Source organism: Tupaia chinensis, unplaced genomic scaffold (genome assembly GCF_000334495.1).
Source record: "Tupaia chinensis unplaced genomic scaffold, TupChi_1.0 Scaffold143705_1, whole genome shotgun sequence".
In the NCBI taxonomy this organism is placed as follows: Eukaryota; Metazoa; Chordata; class Mammalia; order Scandentia; family Tupaiidae; genus Tupaia; species Tupaia belangeri.
In genome coordinates, this window is record NW_006203553.1 from 626,254 (window position 1) to 649,436 (window position 23,183).

Below are 23,183 nucleotides of genomic sequence, written 5' to 3' on the forward strand. Positions count from 1 at the left end.
TCTCCCTCTTTCTCTCCCGCTCTATCTCCCTCCCTCTTTCCCGCTCCCTCTCCCTGTCTTTCCCTCTTCCTCTCCCTCTCTCTCTTGAAAGTGCACATATCTTCTAATATAAAAAAACATACATATACAAGTTCATTTTGATGCAAAAAAATTCTGAAATCCATGCTCTTTCTTCATAACACTCATTTTCCATGAAATTTCTGAAAACCCCTCATATACAGTAAACCATATTACTTTTGTATATTTTTCTTTTTTGGAGAGGTTTTGCTCTGAGCTCACCAGGAAGACAGAGACAGAGAGACAGAAAGCAAGAAATCACCCCCCAGGGGGGATGGCCACACCACAATCCATTCTCCATTCCCCTCTCGGTATCCTGGGCATGCATGCACAAGCGCCTGGCTTGAGTTTAAGCCACAGGGTCTGGGACTCGAACCATGGTCAACTACATGGGAGTCCAGTGATGTAGCCATTATGCCAACTGCTGGTCCCCATATTGCTTTTCTAAACTCTTAAGCATTCTCATTATAGGAACCGCAAAGTTCTCACGTAAGAATTGTGGCACTCCTCTCTCTCTCACAGAGGTACTGTGAGGAATAAGTGGATTAATGAATGTAAAGCACTTAGCTCGGCTCTAGCACACTGTAAATAATCAGAGGAACGTCATCACCATCGTCATTTTCATTATGCTTGCTGTTCATAGCAAAGGAATGCATTATAGATAAACCTACCTTATAAGAACATGCATCTAATTTTTTAACTACAGAATCTCTAATCAACTCACATACACATAAATAAAAAGTAACATTGACATATCACAGTTTCAGGTTATGAGGCAGCCCTATTCAAAATGAGATTCAACAAAACTTTAAAATTTAAATAAATAAAATGAAATGAAACTTAAAAATGTTCTGTGATTGCTGAAGTACCTCGGCCTCTCTACTCTGCAGAAAAATAGATGCTAACATGAAACCCCTCTTGTCTTCTCAAAGTCTTTCTTTTCAAATATTAAAACACGTTACCAAAACATTCGGAAGCAGACTTCTGCCAGCCAGGGTCACTTAGGTGCTGGGAGAGGTCACCAGAGCCCGGAAGTACGACGACTTCCAGTTTCTGCTCTGAGGTGAGGACAGCTAGGACAGGCGGGCCCTAACCGAGAGCAGACACACTCACGCTGTCCAGGTAGCTTGCTAGGCGGATCATCTCCTCTCTCACGGCAGTCTGATTGCTCCCCATCACGTCGTACTAGAAAAGCAAGAAGGGAAAAGTCCGTAGCCGGTGGAGGGTTAGGAACACCGCGCGATCACAGTGAACGTAAGATTCGAACACTTCCTCTGAACTGAACACCGAGTCGGTCCAGCATGCACCAGTATTTTAAATGAATAACTATAGAGGGTACATTTTGGTGGCAAATAATACAAGAAAAACCAGCACAAGTGTGAAATGAGTAACAATGAGAAAACACTGAAGTCTTCATTTTCTCCAAATTAGCAACTTTAAAATGAGTTTTCTTCTTGTGGTTCTATTCGCTCTAATACAAAATAATCCCAAGCATTTCACTAACGTAGAGCTGAAAACAACGAAAATGCACGGATAAAGGAATAAAAAGTCATCTAAAGGACTTGGGAACTTTCTCCTCTCTGAGGCCCATGACATGACCAAGAAGCCACATCTAAACCTTGGGCTGAATTAAGAATGAGAGGTTCACCAATGATCACTACTTAAAAAATTATCTGAAGATATAAATATATATAAACATTTAACCATATTAACACAGTAACCCAAATACCTGACAGGTCTAATTATTTTCTTTAATACCTGGCTAAACCCCAATGTCTATTTTAACACTGTTTTACACAGCTAACATGCTCACTAAGCAAAAGAAACTCTTTTAAAGAATTTTCTATTTTACCCTATGATAAAGGCATTAATGTCAGATTACATCAGATTTTTTTTTCAGTTAGGCATCGTATGATTTTCCTTATCAAGAAAAAATACTAACGTATTAGGGCTTGACTGAAATGGAATCATTTTCATTCTGAACCATTTTCTACCTGCATATGAAAAATCTGTTTGGAGAAGGCACTAAAGGAAAACAAAAAAACAAAAACCTCTAGTTCAGTAACTTGTCCAGAACATTCTACAGGAACTCTTTACCCAGTATTTGAAGCAGAGTTCACACTTGCTCATATTCCCTGTGCTTTCCCTTTGCCACTTGGCTGTGTTGAAGAAATATGACTAATTAAAAATTTAATAACTATGGCTTGTTTTCTTCTACTATACACAATGAGGAATTTTTTTAAAGATGTATTTTATTTAACTTTTATTTATTTATTTTATTTAGACCCAGGAGAGATGCGGGGTGGGGGGGGCAAGATGCCAGGACTCGAACCGTGTTCGGTCATGTGGGAGTACAGTTGCGCTTAACCACCACGCCACCTGCTGACCCCACAATTAGGGATTTTTTAAAAAGCCACAAAAATTCTCAAAACTGTACCTGTAGCTTACAAGAAAGGAACCACCAACCATTTAAAGTTTCTACAATACAAAGGCCTTCAGAAAGTTCGCGGAAAATGCAAATTGTGAAAAAACTACATGGATTTCAAAAATGTTTTGCCCTCAAGGCCAGCAGCATTGTGGTTATGGGGTTGGACTCCCACGTGGCTGACTGTGGACCAAGTCCTGGACCCGGTAGCTTGCCTTCTCACTTTTCCTTTTTCTCTGACTCTCTCTGGCCAAATTGAACAATAAATAATAATAACAAAGTTAAATAAAATTTTAAAAATGTTTTACATCAATATTGTACTTCAATTCCACTTTTCTACAAACTTCTTGAAGTACCCTCAACCTTTTCACACAAAGTTGGAATTGAAAGTCAAACAAAACATTTCAAATAATCTCTATTTAAATTTGTCTAATTTTATTCATCATTATTTTTTTTAATTTGCGACAAGGCATGCTTGTTCACCAGAGAGAGACAGAGAAAGGGAAAGTGAGAAAGCAAGCCACCAGGTCTGGGACTTGAATCACGGTCAGCCATGTGGGAGTCCAGAGCCCTTAACCACCACGCTACCTGTCGGCCCCTGCCATTTTATTTTTTAAATTACCATTAAAGAAAAATCACTGCAAATATATTATATTTTATATTTCCCCCATGGGATGCCCACTTCTCATCTGCTGTTCATGAAAAAGAAGAAAAAGTGTCCCCAATCCTACCCTTTCCTTATCTACGACAATGTACAGCTCCACGTAGCGGGTCTGGGGCAGGATGGCTCTTCTTCTCTGGCAAGACACAAACATCATCAATGCAAGACAGAGAAACCAGGTTACACACTTGCTCACATGTCACGGCCACACCCTAACCCGCACTGACTTCTCGCCTACTAGAACATCATGAAATTATCTTACCTAACATACCCCAGGGTAACAAAGCCAAAAACAGTTCTTTTTAAAGTGGTATCCATTACCCAATTGAGCTGAGAAAACTTCTAGTTCAGGATAAAATAGGCTATTCAAGTTTCTCAAGCAGTAGAATGACTCATTTCCTAAAAGCACAACTACACAACCACACACACTTTTCCAGGAGACCCATCATTATTTTGATAGAGAAAGAAAAAATATTCACTAATATCCCAGCCCATAGTTGGGACAAGGTTGCCATTTCAAGAAGGTGATCAGTTTTGCCATTTTACAGAAACTCATACAAAAAAATTCGTACAAAGAATGAACAAAAATTTAAATGTTTTCTAATGTTTAAAGTTTAAACGAACAGTCCAACAGTCAAAAGAGTGGCTGGCAGGAGAGGCAATAGAAATAATGCCATAAGCTAGAATGAGGTCACCAGAGGCATCCCCTGCCAACACACGGCATCCTCTCGTATGTACAAACGTACGCTCCCCACAGCCGAGCCTGATGCGGTCCTAAAACCATTCCAGCTGAAGAGCTCAGGTCAGGAGTAAACAAGGGAGACCCAAAGAAGCCTATGAACAGGGAGGGGAGTGTCTCTGAAGACAATGAAGTAATCAAAGTCTGAGGGCCACATCTCTGTCTCTCCAATCTAAAGCTCAAGGATCCCCACGGCCAGTCTGTGTAAGAGGCTCCTAAGTAAACTCTCCAGTGCTCTCCAGAAGACAGTTGATGGGCTGGAACAAGGCAGTGCTAGAATGACCACTGTGTAAGACTACAGGTGTGGTCTCCAAAACCCAGAGGGTCTAACTGTACTCAACCTGGTAGCAGGAACTGTACATTGTTCATCTTCTCATCCCGGTTCATATCACCATACTTGCTAAGTGGTTAGCAAAGAGTACTGGTTTCATGAATCAACACGTGTTTTTTTAAAAAAAATACTTGGACTGGGCCATGAAGAACTGTATCATTTCCTTACTCGAAGTAGTTGAGTCATGCTGGGAGGCTCCTCCTCTTCCAACTTTGTGGTCTCTTTCTCCACATCCTTATTGGAAACCCCACACTGGAGGGGTTCTTTGAGGACATCATCCATTCGGTAAAGGATGTGCTCAAAACTCGAGCTGTTTTGCAGGGGTTCAATCCCATAACTCACAGTCTCTAAATGCAGCAACCCCCTGAATGTTGGATCACACATATACAATTTTTAAGAGGGAAAAAAAGACAGGAAAAGCAATCAGAAACCTAAATGCAAACCTTTGTCTTTAGCATGTCAGAGGAAGCAGCATGACAGAGGAAAAGCTGAACTTAAAGCTCAAAACTGCTACTTGTAGCGTGGCTGCCAGTAAGTGACTTAGGCACTCTGACTCCAGTACAACGGAAGGTCCTACCCAGGATGGTGGCCCAGAGTGTGGGGTCTGCAGCCAGAGGGCCACAGCTGGAACCCCAATGATGCCCTCGACTCTGGGACTCTCGCCAAGTTCTTTAACCTCTGCCTTAGTTTACTTTCTGCAAGGACTATTCTGAAAATTAGACTATTTCGTAAGCACGAAATACTTAGAACACTGCCTGGCATACATGGCAATGAGTGACATTACTTAAATGAAAATAATTGTAGCTATCTCATCTATAGTTGGTCTGAGAATTAAAGCTAACATTTATTAGTTCATGCAATCATGCAATCAACCAGCTAGCAGTGCTACACTGCCAGGTCCTCGATAAATGGGATTTTCACACGGTTCTAACTTTGATTTGTGATACAATTTCTCTGATCTTTGGTTTGCTCACCTAAATGTAGAGACGATAGCCCTCTTTTGGTCATCGTTCAACTTAAATAAAATAATATAGGTGAAAATTTTATAAAGTGCTGCAGAAAGTTGAAGTGTATTTTATTTAAAATAACAAAAATTTATTTAGTGATCTCAAAAAACTAAAGATTCCTCTTAAGGTATTAAAATGTATTGGGACCAGCAGTTGGCATAATGGCTATGTTGCTGGACTCCCATGTAGTTGACTACGGTTCGAGTCCTGGCCCCGGTGGCTTACACTCGTGCTGGGCGCGTGGGCGTGTGTGCCCAAGATCCCGAGAGGAGAATGGAGAAGAAGGGATTGCGGCATGGCCATCCCCCTGGGAAGTGATTTCTCACTTTCTGTCTCTCTGTCTGTCTCTGTCTTTCTGGCAAGTGTATGTACCCTATAGCAAAAAATTTCCCATCCCCCCCCAAAAAAAAGATATTAAAATGCATCGACTATATTATTTTCCTAAATAAACATACCAAGACTTTCTGAAACATAGCTGTAGAGAACTTCAATAATAACATTAAAATAAATTCAGTTTTTTTAAGTCCCCCAAATAACTGATTTTGTAGACAGAGATAGAAGAAAGGGAAAGAAACAGGTGAACAGAGGAAAAAAAAAAAAAAAACAGATAAAGAAAATTCCTTACCTGAGTCCCATACAGTTGCTAAGGGCGACGGATGAATTATAAACTCCTTCCACATAGCCCCGATAATGACAATGATTCTAAATGAAAAATATTGTATTATCTTCAAATACTGCTATACTGCAGACATCACAAAAATCGCAAAGCTGACGGAGGAACTTGAGGCCGGCAGAGAGAGATATTTTATTTATATTCCTGGCATCCCGTGATATCCCATGGCGTTCAGACTATCTGCAGACTATCTGCTGTCACCCTAGAAGTACACCATGTTTAGGAAGAGTTCCAGAGAATTCCAGAGACTACGAACTACAAACAGCTCTGCTCCAATGACCTTTCAGCCTCAAAGCAGAACCAGGCAGCATGTCGTCCAGGCAGCAACAGCAGCCAAGTGATTGGACAGGAGAGCACCTTGTAGGACGCTACTAATGCCCAGGGGAAAGGTCAGTGAGACGAGAAAAAAGCAGTTTTGATGAGATGATTTTTCTTTTCTTCTGATAAGTATATTTATCTATTTTATTATTATTATTATTATTATATCACTAGTAGTTATAAATCTAGCCATTTTCAAAAACCTAAGCAGCCCAGTAACGGAGACTAAAATCCACACGGGATGCAGTTCCCGTGTCAACTTGAACACACCGGGCATGGTCATGTGCCTGTACTTACAGCTAACTGGAAGGCTGGGACGGGAGGGCGGTGACACAGCGAGACCACATCAAAAACACCTACCTCTTTGTCCCTTTCCTTCTTTCTCTCATAAAGAAAAAGTATAAAAACAAAAACCTAAGAGACCAGCAGATGGCATAATGATTACGTCGCTGGAAACCCACATAGTCAACCTCAGTCCGAGACCTGGACCCAGCGGCTTAAAACTCACTTGACCCAGATGCGTGTGCTTGCATACTCAAAATCCTGAGAGGAGAATGGAGGAGAAGGGACTATGGCGTGGCCATCTCCCCTGGGGGGTGATTTCTCGCTTTCTGTCTCTCTGTCTCTCCAGTGAATGCAGACGTCCTATAGCAAAAATCTCTTTAAAAAAAAAATTAGGAACATTTACCCTTAATTTTGAGCAAGAAATATACCAATGACAATGCAAGGGTAATACCACGTAGTAAAACCACACCCTTGAGTACCTAATGAGATAGCCTCATCTTTCAAATGATTACAAAGCACTGAAACACAGATGCTGAGGGATGAGAAGCACTAGCACTCCCAGATACGAAGACACCCACAAGGCCTTGCTCTTTAAAACAGCTCGGCACTGGTGCTTTAAGACAGCCCCACCAGTGGAACAGAACAGAACAATCTCTAAACAGTTCAGAGTGCACACAGAACCACACAGGAAAACAGTGACATCTCAGATCACTGCAGCAAACACATACCTTTTCTTTTTTTCTCTTCTTTCTTTTCTTTTTTTGTTTTGCCATAGGATGAGTGTGCTCACCAGAGAGAGACAGAGCCAGTAAGAGGGAAAATGACACATCACCCCCTAGGGAATATGGCCACGCCACAATCCTTTCTCCTCCACTCTCCTGTCAAGATTTGGGGCGTGCATGAACACATGCCTGATGTGGTTTCCAAGCAGTCAGGTCTGACTCGAACTGCGGTTGGCCATGTGAGAGTCCAGCATCTTTAACTACCAAGCCACCTGCTGGGCCCTGCATAATTTTTAAATATATATATACTGTTCAGCCTACCATTTAGACATTTGAAAAAGAGTAAAATTAGACCCATATCTCATACCATACATAAAAGTAAGTAACAAATGGATCAAGACTAAACATTCAAAAAAACCTAAGAAGCATGGGTGAATTTCTCTTTAACCTATAGAAAGAGTTTCTATCACTCATAATCTAGATGCAGTAAAAGAAAAAATTGGTCATTTTTACTATATATAAAAATTTTTCTAAGCTTCTAGTTGGAAGCACCAAAAAAAATAAATAAATAAAAAGGCAAACTAGAAGAAAATGTTTATAACTTACATCATCAAGGATTAATGTCCCTAAATACAAAGACCTCTTCAACAGTGAAAAGAAAGAGAGAAACTTGGGTTAAAGACATGAACGGACAGTTCACCAAAGACAAAAGTGCCCTTACCTATAAGAGAAGACTTTCTATCTCATTCATGAAAAAGTATCCCAGAGTCTACACTGATATGAATAGAATGGAAAAACTCTTTCTTATAGTAGAAAGCACTAGTGACTGCAGATGTAGTGACGGAATTAGGAACGCACCACCTTGACAGCCTCCATAAAGACAACTCATTCAGGCAGATAAAGATACCAAATACTAAAAATAGCGGGTAAAAACTTCAGCAGTAACAGTATATTTACGGTCAAAAACAAAAAAAAGAAAAGAAAGAAAGTCCAATACCATGAATTTGGGATTTAGTCTTCTTTAATTTAGAAAAAAAAATTAACCATGGGCCAGCTGGTGGCACGGAGGTTAAAGTGGCCAGATCCTACAGGGCCAAATGCAGTGCTTTGAGTCCTGGACCCAGCGGCTTGAAAATCACTCCAGGCATGTGTGCGTGCATGCCCAGAATCCCAACAGGAGAATGAAAGAGAAAGGACTGGAGCATGGCCATCCGCCTGGGGGGTGATTTCTTAATTTCCCTCTCTCTCTGTCTCTCTCCAGCAAGTACATGTGCCCTGTAACAAATTTTTTTAAAACTTAATCATAACATTCATTTAGAAGGTGAAAACAATAACTTTCCAGAGAAGAAGCCTGGCAGACGCCTCCTTAGCCAACACCCAGTGTTAACTCTGCTGAGTAAAGACCGTGGCCAGCATGAGCTTATGACAGGACACGTCAAGCACTGGCCAAGGGACTACATTTGTCATGAGTCACATCGACCGCCCAAACCACAGGGCCTCCTGCAATCAGCCTGTGCGCCTCAGAATGGTCTGCACACTTGACAACGCCAGTGTCAGGAAATACAGGCCGGCTAGGAATGTCGAGGTTACAGAGCACTACAGAGACGTGACTGCTGGACGCACCCCATGGATCTGGATTTTCTTTTGCTATGGAAGACATTATTAGGGTAGTTTACTCCTAAAAAAATTCCAGTAAGGTCTACAAGTTAGATAACGGCATTGTTTCCATGTTGATTCCTAATTTGGAGAATCAAGATGTGGTTACATGAAGGAAATCTTTGTTTTTCAGAAATTTGCACTAAGTATTTAAGGGTAAAGGGGCACCATTTCTGGAACATACTCTTTAAACATTGAGAGAGGGACCAGCAGGTGGTGTGGTGGTTAATACACTAGACCCACCCACGTGGCTGACCACGGTTTGAGTCCCAGACCTACTGGCTTGCTTTCTCACTTCCACCACCCCCTCTGGTCAAATTAAAATAAATGAATGAATAAATGAAATTAAATAATTATTTTTTAAAATTCAGAGAAAAATGGAGAAGAGAGAGAAATGTGGTCAAATGTCAACGTCTAGGGGATTGATCTACAACCAAGGACACAACTCAGATGGCATCATTCCTAGAAGAGATGATCAGGAAGAAAGAAAAATGTCCAGTTGATAAATGATTAAAGAATGTGCTATTACAAAATGAAGAGCTCACAAGCAGACAGCAAGCTGAAAGAGTGCATGTTAAATGTTACCATGTTAACAATTAGATAACATTTACTTTCTACATAGCTGAAATCTATTTTTAGCAGTTCCTTTATTTTTCTTTAAGAGAGATTTTTGCTATAGGGCGCGTGTGCTCACCAGGGAGACAGAAAGCAAGAAATATTCCTGGGGGGGCAGCCACGCTGCAGTCCCTTCTCCTCCATTATCCTCTTGGAATTTTGAGCACGCATGCACTCAACCCGGTGTGAGTTTCAAACCACCAGGTCTGGGGCTCAAACTGTGATGGACTATGTAGGAATCCAGTGACGTAACTATTATGCCATCTGCTGGTCCCTATTTTTAGCAGCTTTAAGCATATATAGTCTCAGTAAGTGCAACAAATAAAAATAATTCTTATGGAGTTAAAGACTGTCAGCCTGCATGTTCCAAGTATCTCATTGCATAATTATTAACTCATGTAAGCCTCCCGGTAACTCTGTGAAGTAGTAACCATTACTCCCAATTTAAAGTGAGGGTACTAAGGCACACACAGGTTAAAATAACTTGACCAGGAAATAAATTACAGAGCCAAAATTTGAACCCAAACAGTATGATTCAAGAAAACATGCCAAGGAACTGCCACAAAGAAAAAAGAATGTCTTTTAAGATAACTACTGTTGTCGGATGGCGCAAATGACGCGGTCCCTGGCCTCCTGCCACGGCAATGATTAGATGAGTGAATGGAGGGACTTTTCTTCATTGGTTTATACTTCACAGTAAATTTATACTTGTCTATTAAGTTTCTATTGAAGAATGGATAAGGTAATCAGATGATAGAGCAGAAAACAACAGGACTGAGTTAGAACTTCTGTTTTTAAGGTTTTCGCCATAGGGCTCGTATGGTCGGTAGCCAGAGGGAGACAGAGAGGAGAAGTGAGAAATCACCCCAGGGTAGTATGGCCACACTACAATCCCTTCCCCTCCACTGTCTTCTCGGGATTCGGGGCACACATGCACAGCTTGATTTTCAAGCCGCTAGTCCCAGGATTCAAACCATGGTCAGCCATGCGGGAATCTAGTACCTTAACCACCATACCACCTACGGGTCCCAGCACCCTCTTCTTTTTTAAACTACTAAAATATCAACCTGGGACCAGCAGGTGGCATAGTGGTTAAGGCACTGGACTCCAATGTGGTAGACTGTGGTTCAAGTCCTGCACCTGGCGGCTTGAAAGTCATGCCAGGAGCATGTGCGTGAGTGCTCAAAATCGCAAGAGGAGAATGGAGAAGGGACTGCAGCGTGGCCATCTTTCCTGGTGCATGATTTCTCATTTTGTCTCTCTCTATCTGACAAATGTACGTACCCTATAACAAAAATACCTCAAAAAAACAACCTATAATAAATATTTTCACTTCTATTTATTTGAAGAATGCTGTAAAAGTGTAAAACTAACCCATATAATTTAACCTAGCAAAGCATTACCAAGTTCACGGGGAAAAAAGTAACACATTTAATGAGAACAGTGATTGCCCATGAAAATTACTGCAAAAAAGACATATAACACCTACCTTCACAAAAAGGATTGGAAAACACTCTTCACAAACAAAACCAGAAATGTTTATACTCTAAGTAAAAAGCCAAATTTAACATCTGCCAGTTATGTCGTGTACTCCTGGCCAGTTCTGCTCCCAGGGGTATTTTGTTCTTGCAGAGGGGACCACACCTCTTTAGAGAAGAATTGTTTTCAGTGAAAAATTTAAAACCATAACAGCAAATGACTGGATTTTTTCACTAAATACTAGTGACAAATCAAATGGTTTAATAAGGAAGTTATAAGATACATCTCAAACTTTTTTTTCTTCTTTTTCTTTCTTTCTTTTTCTTTCAGTTTAAGTTACAGGGCGTGTACATATGCCAGAGAGAGAGTGATAAAGAGCGGGAAAGTGAGACACCACCCCCCAGGGGCAATGGCCATGCTGCAAGCCCTTCTCTTCCAGTCTCCTTTTAGGACTTCGGGTGCACAGGCACCTGGCATGACTTTCAAACTACGGGGTCTAGAACTAAAGCTCGCAACCGGCCATGTGGGATCCAGCACCTTAACCTCCACACTGACTACTGGCCCCAAATCTTCTGTTTTTAGAACATCTCAAACTTGTTTTCCCTTTGTAATAAGCAAGCATTATTATTAAATAGAACAGTATTTCTCAGTCTGTGCTTTCTTGTTGCTTTTTTTTTTTTTTTTTTTTTTTTTTTTGTCAGAGGGCACATGTAAGAGAAAGAGAGCAAGTGAGGACCCCCTTCTCCTCCATTTCTCCATCCTGTCAGGATTTGGGGCATGTGTGCACATGCACCTAGCATGTCTTTCAAGCCACTGGGGCCAGGATTAGCACCCCGTCAGATGTGGCTCCTTACATATAGCACTTAACCACTGCACTGGGGGGCAGCCAGTTGCAGTCTTACAAAACAAAAAAGAAGGAAAGGAAGAGAAAAAAGAAAGAAAGAAAAACCCTTAAGCTCCGATCACCCAGGAGCATGAAGTACATCTCCATCCTGTAAAGGCACCCATCTCCCCCAAGAGAGCTCCTATTTTCTTTTTTTTAAGAAGTATTTTTAATTTAATTTTATTTATTTTTTATTATTATTCAATTTGGTGAGAGAGAGAGAGGAGAGTGAGAAAGCAAACTGCCAGGTCCAGGACTCAAACCATGGTGGGCCATGTGGGAGTCCAGCATCTAAATCACCACACCACCTGCCAGTCCCTTTTCTTCTGGAGCATCCCTACTTTCTAACATGGAAGGTGTCCCACAGGGCACGAGGTAATAGTCCTGAACACCTAAATGGAACTCATTTTAAAATCATAATTTAAAAAAATCTTGCTACAGGATCAAGAGGAAAACATATTACCTGTACATTAGGATGGTCAGCGATCAGGGCCCCCTCCTCGTTGTAGGTATAAACCACAAAGTCTTCAGGCAACAGGTCTCTGGAGAGGAAGAAAACACACAGTGTGGCTGCAAGGCACCTGTCTGCAATGAAGGCCGCGAGTCATCGGCATCGTTCCTGGGCCAGAGGAGCAGGAACAAAGAAAAGCTTGCAGCTGACGGATTAGAATGTGAGGAGTGTGCTGCCGTCAGATGAAAAGCCCGGAAACAGACACAGGTCTGAAAGAGCGTACGTTAATAACAAAAATAATGCTAAGCTACGCAAAAGCTCATACAATTCTGGTTGTAAAAAAGACGTAAAGTAAGAAACTGTTCTGACACGCCTCACGGGAGAAGTATAAACTAGGTGGCTGCCCTTACACCGCACGTAAAGAGAAAGCTTACTACATACTCTGTCCCAAAAGGTGTAAGCGGGGCGCCCCAAACCTGAGAGGTCTGCCCAAATGTTCACCAGTTCCAACAAACACACCTGGGTGCCCAGCCTGGGAAGAAGGGAGTTTACTTCCTGGGGCGTGAAGCCCCTGCACCGTCATGAGCACAGCTCAGGGCGGGTCTGTTAAGATCAAAGAGCAGGTACAGCCCCTAGGAGGTCAGCACAGACTCCCTGTCCCCAAGGCGGGGATCTGGCTCCTGCACGTATTGATTGAGGTTGACAATAAAAGGTCAGGTTATCAATTAGCAGTCACCAGAGCTTGTTCATTAACTTAGAGCCTCTGATTCGGGGATGTTGAGGTTGGAGCAGAGTGCATGCCTCCAGAACGCCCCAGCCAATTCCACGAAGGAACAGTTAGAGATGTTCGCGAGCCCCACCCTGCCCAAGGTGTGGCGTCCACCCTCAGAAGTCCTGCAGAAACAAGAAGCAGTCGTTGCCTTCAACCCTCAGCACAGAGGCAAATTCTGTGCCAGAGCTGGAGAAGTGATCACCCTGACCCCCCACAAGCCCGTTCCCACCAGGGAAGCCCAGCAGCATAACCAGGTGGGCGCGGTTAGGTTCTCCTGTAGCAGGACTGGACCAGCTCTGGGCGCATCCGCTGGCCTCAGGACACGTCAAGGACGCAATGTGCCAGTCACAGAGAGACTGATAATGCGTCATTCAAACTCCAACCTCCCGGAAGCCCCCGGGACCAGCCTGTCCATGCTGCCTAGCGATGGCTAGACTGGGGTTTTCCTCTGGTTTAACTGATTACATTACCGGACTTCGGCTACACGATCAGTGGAGCATAAAAGATCCCCTTGGGAAACTGGGGCCTGAAAATCTGATGCTGCTCATGAATCTCAGGGGCTTGTACTCTGAAGAGGAAGCACGCACCTGAGGAAGGATCGACCTGCAAGTGTCAGACTCGTCCCTGACGACCAGCACTTTCTCTGACGTGCTAGGCCGCCCACCTTCGCTAGAGGCCACACCAGCAGGGCAGCCTATGCCATGCGGAGTCCCTTCAATAACCGGACCTGTCTGGGGACTGCAGCCTCCCCTGCTCCCAAACTCCTCCCCAGGCACAGACCTTTGCTCTCGCTGCTGGTGAGGCTGAAAGGAGTAGACAGGGTGTCTGGCGGTGCTCCGCCCTCCGTCCCCCTGGGGCCACCCACCACCTGCCCAGCCAGAGCAGAGCCCCTCTGCTTCTCCACGGGCAAGAGAAGCGGTGAGAGCTGCCAGCCACAGGGCTCAGAACCTCAGAACCTCAGAACCTCAGGGGCTCAGGGGCTCAGAACCTCAGAGCCGGTGCGGCACCGAAGTGGGAAGAGATCAGCTTCCTACTGGGAAAAGTCACTGGGAAGTCAAAGGAAATGAAATGTCTTACCTGTTCCTCTCCAGGTGGATAATGTGCTCCTTCCCTTCGGCTTGAATGACATAAGATACCTGCACGCGCAGAGGAAGAAAGAACAATACACACCATCGGGTTAAGTTACTTGTCAACAACTTGTCATGTATAAGACGGGAAATTCCAACCCGAATTAAAATCTGGGACTGACTGAGCTGCTTTATAGAAGACCTCTGCATCTATTGTTAATAATAAAACTTTATTCTATTCACCGAGCCCTTCCTTTAAAGCTGATGATGGAAAATCACCTGCATGTTTATCTAACCTCTTCTTAAATTCAGGTACGATTTAGCTGTAACTGCGGGGATTATTTTTTTAAGTCCACCTGACTATGCTGGGACTTCAAAAATCTCATGAGAAAACAGAATTGAAGTACAAGTTTAAAATTTTTTAAATCCACAGAATTTTGCATACTGTGCCTTTCTCACGGACATACTGAAGATGCCTTACAGTATCTATGGCATAAAGTAGCTCTTCCTGTCGGCAAAAATCAAACGACCTCTTAGTTTGAAGAGACTATCCCTAGCTATAGTTATCTGAAAATATAAAAGAAATGTATGCTTTTTTAGGACTGTATACACACACACGGTACATGTTTACATATATATACACACGTGTGCTTGACAAAGAGAGACAGAGAAAGAGGAGGAAGGTAAGAAAGCACGCCCTGTGGGTGGTGGCCACACCAGAATCCATTCTCCATTTCTCCTATCTGGATTTTGGGCACACCCTCCCCAGACACCAGCTCAGCTCCTGGACTTGTCAGCCCCGGACGCTGTGAACCAAGTGACTGCTACTCCCTTCAACCACCAGATGCAGAACTGCTATGGCAGTGCCAGTGTCTGACCACAGCCCTCACCCCTTCACCATTCTTGAACCACAAGTGCTCAGTGTGGTCCCCAGAACCAGGAGATTCAACTTTGCCCCAACATTTTATGGCAGAGAGATTGGGAGGGGAAGAGAGGGCTATTTTCGACAAGGTCTTGCCACACCTCGACCCTTCTGCCCCAGCCTCCCAGTTAACTAAGACTCCAGGCAGGCACAGCCACGCTCAGCCTGTTTAGGCTGGACCGGGAACCAAACCAGGCCTGCCCTGTGGCCTCGGTCATGGTGACTTGGTGCCCTGACCTGTACCACCGCGCCTGGGCCTGCTTTAACTGTTTAATATAAAAAATCATGAAGGGACTCATTCATATCATGCTACACGAGTGTCTGCTTTCTCTTCTGTTTCCAGACACCATGTTAACAATCAAGAAATGGCCAGGTCGTGTCATGGCACGCCACCCTCTGACTTCCAAGACTGGAACGCCTTCTGGATCCAGGCGAATATTCCACCACCGTTCTAAGTAGGGATCCAAGGACGCCAATTGTAAGTCTCCACCCGGACATCAAGACACCGAGCTCCTTCTATCGCCACGGTTTAGGCACGCGCCTCCCTACGCGTTCCACTCTTGGCCAATCGGACGCCGCAGAAACATCACTGCCAGCTCTGTGGGAAGACCACTTAGACTTTGGACCTGTTCTGGGACCTTTCTGCCTGATCACTCACTCCCCTCCTGGTACTTACTCCAAGGTCACCTACTGGGTGGTGCTCCCAGCTGTCCCCTTAGAAAATGCAAATCCCTCACCACTCCAGCTCTCCCCATCTCCCCAACTGTTTTAATTTCCTCCATAGCACTTCTTTCCTTAAGTAATATATATATTATGTATTTGCTTACTGCCTCTCCCCCCGCCCCTCACTACAGTGGATGTTCCTTAAGGGCCTGTGGGTTTTTGTTTTGCTCACTGTCATATCCCCAATGCCTGAACAGAGCAGCACACAGTAGGTGCTCAATACTTATTTCTGAATGAGAAAATTACACTGACATGCTGTGCTGCCCATACTCCAACACTTAGAGCAGCACATCATTTCTCACGACCACAGTACCCACGAGTGCGGCACTGAAGATCCACACACAGTGCAGTAGGGAACTCGGTCCCTAGGCTAACGTCCACCAGCCAGCGAGGAAAGGACAGAAAAGCAATGAAGCAAGCAGAGATTTATTCTATCCAAGGCAAAACTCAGTCAGATGGCAGACCATCCAGTTCAAATCAAAAACAGGTGAAAACTCAAAAGTTATTCTATTACAGACTTCAGAGTCCTTTACTCCCTACTGATGGAGGACTACCTGGGGAGAATGACCCATCCCATCAGCAGTGGTGCCGGTTCTTCTTCCCATGCTCAGCCCCCAAGTGACGCTCCAGCTGCCATGTATTTCCAAGGATTTCAGCAATTCAGAGGCAGTCGGCTAAATTCCAGCCTTGTCTGTCACTGTTAAACTCCCATAGAATTCATTTATACTTGAGTAAAATTGAAGGGTTCCCAAAATCAAATGAAGTTCAAACATGTTATTTCTCAATACAGGGGGAGAAAAATACCAGAAAAAAATAGTTGTTGTGCATTGGTTACACTGTTAATAGGACAACAGATGTCTTCCAAAATGGAAATAAAGCTCCTTTTCAGTAAATATCTCCAAATATTTACTGAAATATATGCATTTAACGCATTCCGATTTCCCAGAGTTAGTAGCGACACTGTGTGACATATTCTATTACGAGCCGAGTGAGGTTAATTGTTATTATTATAAGAGCACTGTGGCCATTGCCAGTCAGGTAAGGGTTAGAAATCTACAAAATTGGGGACCAGCAGTTAGCGTAATGGCTATGTCACTGGACTCCCATGTAGTCAACCACGGTTCAAGTCCCAGACCCGGTGGCTTAAAACTCACGCCGGGCATGTGTGCGTGCATGCCCAAGATCCTGAGAAGAGAAGGGAGGAGAAGGGACTGTGGCATGGCCATCCCCTCTGGGGGGTGATTTCTCGCTTTCTATCTCTCTGTCTTTCTGGCGAGCACACGCGCCCAGTAAGAAAAAACCTCTCCAAAAAAAGAAAAAAAAATCTACAAAATCGGTATCCAACCCTGGTCATAGAATTTTTACTTAACTATTCCATTCTGTTATATCTTTTTTTAAAAAAGGTTTTGCCATAGTGCACATGCACTCTTCAAAGAGAAACAGAGAGGGAAAGTGAGAAATCGCTCCCCAAGGTTGGGGATGATAGCCACTTCGCCATCCTTTCTCCTCTATTCTCCTCCTGGGATTTTTCAGGCATGCACACATGCCCAGCATGATTTTCACACTGCCAGGTCCAGGTCTCAAACCCCACATTGGCCATGTGGGAATCCAGCACCTTCATCCCTACGCCTGCCACCTCTGGTCCCCTCATTCTGTTACACGTTAAGTTTGTCATCTTGAGTTGGGGGGGAGTAACTACAGCTCAGCAAGTCGCTTTTACTGGAATAATGTCCACAGACACCAGTGTTGTGCGATGCTGCACCACCTGCTATAAGCTTCTCCTGAACCTATCACTGTGGCCAATGATACAACTGTGTAAAAAAAAGGAAAATTCAAATACATTCTCATTTCTCAAGGAGTAATTACCTGTTCTGCATGGGGCCGAGGGGCTTCTCTTCGTTCTCTAGTTAATCTCCACGGAGTTATAATTTCATAGGAAGAGAGATGTGAGGTTTGCTGAAAACCTGCGGAAAGGAAGTAACAAATACAAGATGACACGTGAACCTGAGAAGCCACCTGGTACCAGACGTGGAAATCAAAAGCTGGAAGTGCACATCTCAGAGACATCACTGAACCCCCCACAGTGGAAGTATGTGTACTTGCACAGAGTTTCACATGGAAATATCACAGTAATGCACCAGCTGAGTATGAAGGGGAAAACAGTTCCTAAAACGAGCCGGCCTACATCTAAGCATTATATATGGAGCGAATGCTTTCAGCCCTTTTCAGCTGTAAACTCTTCTTCCTCAAAAGAAATCTTCAGATATAAACACTCAGGGTGGGGCGAGGGCTGAGAACTGCTCTGGTAGAAACAGGGGACATGTCCCGGAGCCACGACTGCCCACGTCAGCCTGAGTGGGAGGCAGCCCATGAGACTATACCGAATACTCACGGAACAGAAAAGTCACCTTTAACACTGACTGACTCTAACTACAGATATATCCTCCACAATGTAGCAATGGCTTCAAATGAAAGCCATTAATTCATCCAGCACAGAAATAAAAACTTTATACAAAATTAAAATCTATTTACAGTTCAGAACTTGGAACAGTCACAAAGGTTCAGTCCCAAGTCAAATCCTGTTCAGTCCATCAGAGCGAAATCATGCAAATCGAGGATGCTTGCCCCTTGGCACCCACAGGCCTGCAGCCACAGATTCAACCAACTGTCGATCAAAAATATTCAAAAATAAATAAATAAAATTGGTTAAGGGGCTAGCACCGTAGCCTAGTGGTTAAGAGAGTCAGATTCCACATGGGCAATATCAGTTCAAATCCTGACCCTCCTGGCTTGAAACACATGCTGGGAGCATGTGCATGCACGCCCCAAATCCCAACAGAACGGAGAAAGACTGCAGCATGATCACATGACCATGAAATAAAATTAAAACTAGACAACGTGGGGCCAGCAGGTGGTGTGACGGTTAAGGCGCCGCACTCCCACATGCCCCACCCCCTTCTCTCGCTCTCTGGCAAATGCATGTACCTTCTAACAACTTAATGACTGTGTACATCTGGTACCGAGTTTATACAAATTCCCTTTCCCTAAACAATCAGTATAAAGACTATTTATGTTGTAATATGATTTTGTTTTTGTTTTATGTGTATGTGTTTATGACGGGGGGGAGAGAGAGAAAGAGGTATTATTGACAGGGTCTCGCCATGCCACATTCCTCCCACCCCAGCCTCTGTCAGCCAGGAGGCGCACACCTCTGTGGCCAGCAGGTTTAAGTTGGTCCAGAACCTGAGCCCGAGCCGCCCTCATGGCTCCGGCATCACTCAGCAGAGCTCTACCACCCGCACTACCGCTCTGGGCCCATCCAGAGACGATCGAGAGCACACGGGAGGATAGTCGTAGGTGATGCGCGATACTGCACCATTTCATACAAGGGATCTGAGCATCCACTGATTTCGGTACCCAACTCCCTGCGGATACTGTGGGATGACTGTGTAACCACAACTGCCACACAATCTCTCAGGAAGACACACCACACTGGAGTCCAACACACAGTCATTAAGTTCAACACAACTTCTTCCCCTAATGGCATGACGACCAGGGGCATCACGATTCTTCCAGTGAACTCGGAGAACGTGTTAGTCACCATCTAAGGATGAAAGACAAAAACCCCATCTGTAAGTCCTCTATGTTAAAACCACAGCTGCACAAGGAGGCTTAACCATGGCGCACACCCCAGAACGGCCGAGGGAAGGGGGAAGGCGTGTCTTCCCCTCCGCCTCTTCACACACCACAAAGAGGGGAGAGAGGGCCTTCATAAATGAAAAGCGCTTATACCCAAGTGCAATGCTTGGATCCTAGTTCAAATAAATCAACCAAAAAATACATCTGAAGCCCAGCCACAGTGTCACAGCGGCAGCACACGGTTCTGCAATGCTGGAGGTCACGTGGGAGATCAGAGTTCAGTTCCTGGGTCAACCTGTATGTACCCAACATGATCTGGCTGGTAGAAAGGTAGGCGGTGGATCATGACATGAGATCTTGTGGAGGGTGCCTGCCTCTCTCTCTCAAAAGAAATTAAGTTTTTTAAAAAATCCTAAAACAGGGGCCAGCAGAGAGTATAGTGGTTATGTCAGTGGACTCCCACATGGCCAACTGCCATTCAAGTCCCAGACCCAGTGGCTTGAAATTCATGCCAAGCACATATACACGTACAGGCCTAACATCACAAGAGAACGAAAGGGAAGGGATTGTCATGTGGCCATCTCCCGGGGGGGATTTCTCACTTGCCCTCCCACTGTCTCTGTCTCTCTGTCCCTCTCCAAAGAGTACATATACTTTATGGAAAAAAAAAAAACTCTAAAAAAATTAATTAAAAAAAAAATTCTGAAACAACCAGAGCCAGCAGGTGGCATAGTGGTTAAGGTTCTGAAACAACCAGGACAGCAGGTGGCATAGTGGTTAAGGCACTGGACTCCCATATGGTTAATCATGGTTCGAGTCCCAGATTCAGCAGCTTAAAACACACTGGGTGTGTGTGCATGCATACCCAAAAACCAGAGAGGAGAATAGAGGAAAAGGGATTGCAGCATGGCTATCCTCCCAGGAAGTGATGTCTCACTTTCTGTCTCTGTTTCTCCAGAGAGCACACACGCCATATAGCAAAAATCTATTAAAAAAAAATTCTGAAACAACCAAAGAAATTCTGATAATGCGTAGATATTTGGTGGTCTTGAGGCATTACCATGACTTTCTTTAAGTATACGAAGTGTACTGTGAGTAGGTTTCTAAGATCTTATCAATAAATCTTAGAGATTTATTCTAAATAGTCAATGATAAAGTGAGATGGTGTATAGGGTTTACATTAAAAATAACCCACTGCACGTCTGAGGAAGGAGATATACATAAAATAAGATGAAAACTGGGTAATGTGGGACCAGCAGGTGGTGTGATGGTTAAGGTGGTGGGCTCCCACATGGCTGACTGCAGTCTGAGTTCTGAACCTGGTGGCTTGCTTTCTCACTTTCCCTCTCTCTTTCTCTCTCTGATGAGTGCATGTGCCCTATAGCAAATTTTAAAATAATAATAAATTAATTCTTAAAATAAAACTGGATAATGAGTACTTGGGAGTTCATTACTCTTCTCTGTAGTCTATGTTTAAAAAATTCTATAACTGGGACCAGCAGATAGCTTAATGGTTACATCACTGGACTCCCACATAGTCGACTGTGGTTCAAATCCCAGATCTGGGGCTTAAAATTCACACCTAGCGTGTGTGCATATGTGCTCAAAATCCTGAGCAGAGAATGGAGGAGAAGGGATTGTGGTGTAGCCATCCCCCCGGGGGGTGATTTCTCACTTTCTGTCTGTCTCTCTCCATCTCTCTGTCACTCTGGCAAGCATACATCCCCATAGCAAAAATCTCTCATAAAAAATTTTTATAGTAAAAATTATTTTTAAGTTGTTATCTTTTGGAAGTAGGATAGGAGACTTATACTTTTTTTCATTTTTTGAGTTTATTTTTTTCTTTTTTGCTATAAGATATATGTGCTTACCCAAGGAAGACAGAGAGAAAGAGAAAAATCACCTCCAGGAGGGATGGCCACACTGCAATCCTTTCTTCAGTCTCCCCTTAAGGTTTTGGGTACACACACGCACACGCACACACACACACACACACACACACGTGCCCAGTGTGATGTGTAAGCTGCCGAGTCTGGGACTTGAACCACAGTCAGCCATGTGGGATACAGCACTTTAACCTCCACACCACCTCCTGGCCCAGAGACTTACTTTTTTGCTCCATGCAATTCTGTACTATATTTCTGAAATTCTATAATTACATCATGAAAAAAAATCCAACTGTTTAAAGTAGTTAACACAACAGAACAGAACCAGGGAGCAGCTGAAAAGAATTAGACATCTTACTTTTTATACTTCTGCATTTCTGTATTATTTGAATTTCTTTTCACAGTATGTACTTTGACACTATTATATCCTCGGACTATTGGGACCAGCAGATGGTGTAATGGCTACATCACTGGACTCCCACATAGTCAACTATGGTTCAAGTCCCGGACCCAAGAGCTTAAAACTCACACAGGGTTCAAGTGTGTGCATGCCCAAAATCCCAAGAGAAGAAGGGATTACAGCATGGCCATCCCCTCTGGGAGGTGATTTCTCACTTTCCCTCTCTGTTTCTCCAGTGAGCACATGTGCCCTAAGTCTTTCTGGTGAGTGCACGTGCCGTATAGCAAAAAAAAACCCCCTAAAAAAAAAAAAAAAAAAAAAGAACGGACTATCCAGCATCTCTTCTAATAGCCCTCTATTTATGACTGGCCTTATTTTTTTTTTAATGCCAAAGGCTAGGTGCACATGGAAAAGAGACAGACAGACAGACAGAGACCCTCCAAAGGTTTGGTCAGGCTAAAATCCTTTGTCCTCCAGGTCTCCAATCCTGTTCAGATCCTGAGCACATGTCTGGCATGAAGCCAATGGGGCCAAGACTGGAAGCCTGGCTGGCCACTGGGGTCAGCTCCCTCTGCACAGTGCCTAGCCCTGAGCTCTGGGGCCTCCTCCCCGCTGCCCGAGTTAACCTCACGTTGGAATGATGGACACCCTCGCATCTGGTTTCCTGCTCCTACACTCTCCCCTTTGATCTCCTTTATATACTCACGCACTCACTGCCTTACGTCCCTCAGACTTCTCGACTACGGATTATGTTCAAGTATTTGCATCTTGCCTTTCCCAGCATAATATTGTACATTAAATGTTTATAACCTCAAAAACACACAAACAGGGGACCAGCAGTTAGCATAATGGCTATGTCGCTGGACTCCCACGTAGTCGACCGCAGTTCATGTCCCAGACCCGGTGGCTTAAACTCACACCAGGCACATGTGTGTGCATGCTCAAGATCCCAAAAGGAGAATAGAGGAGAAGGGATTGCAGCGTGGCCATCTCCCCGGGGGGGTGATTCCTCACTTTCAGTCTCTTTGTCTCTCTCTCTCTGTCTGGCAAGTGCACACACCCTATAGCAAAAACCTCTCCAAAAAATAAAATAAATAAATAAATACATACACACACAAACAGGAAAACGTGAACTGGGCCATAGCGGATGGAATACGTGTCATGCTAGCAAACTCTTCTATACTATACTGTCTAAATGTGCTTTGTGTCGTTATATAAAAACACCGAGGGCCAGTCCATGGCCTGGTGGTTAGGGTAGAAAGATCCCAAATGGCTAACCATATGGTTTGAGTCCCAAAACTGGCAGCTTGAAAAACACTCCAGGCATGTTTCCCAAAAGGAGGGAGTAACGAAGGAGAAAGGACTGCAGCGCGACCGTGCCCGCCGTGCCCCACGGGCAGGCCTTCTCACCTCCCTGTCTCTCTCTAGCAGACGGCATGACCATTCCCCACGGGGCAGGCCTTCTCACCTCC

General features: G+C 44.0%; 1 protein-coding gene across 2 annotated transcripts in view; it reads right to left on the minus strand.

The window, feature by feature from the left end:
• The window catches only part of ADAM9 (ADAM metallopeptidase domain 9), a 91,861-nt gene that overhangs the window by 59,525 nt on the left and 9,153 nt on the right, over positions 1-23,183 (minus strand). For both annotated transcript variants that reach the window (XM_027766811.1, XM_006164745.2), the window contains exons 2-8: positions 17,653-17,750; positions 14,152-14,210; positions 12,315-12,393; positions 5,846-5,922; positions 4,382-4,577; positions 3,214-3,279; positions 1,171-1,242 (exon numbers count right to left, since the gene is read on the minus strand). In XM_027766811.1, coding sequence (XP_027622612.1) covers positions 1,171-1,242; positions 3,214-3,279; positions 4,382-4,577; positions 5,846-5,922; positions 12,315-12,393; positions 14,152-14,210; positions 17,653-17,750 — 647 coding nt within the window. The remainder of the gene's footprint in view (positions 1-1,170; positions 1,243-3,213; positions 3,280-4,381; positions 4,578-5,845; positions 5,923-12,314; positions 12,394-14,151; positions 14,211-17,652; positions 17,751-23,183) is intronic.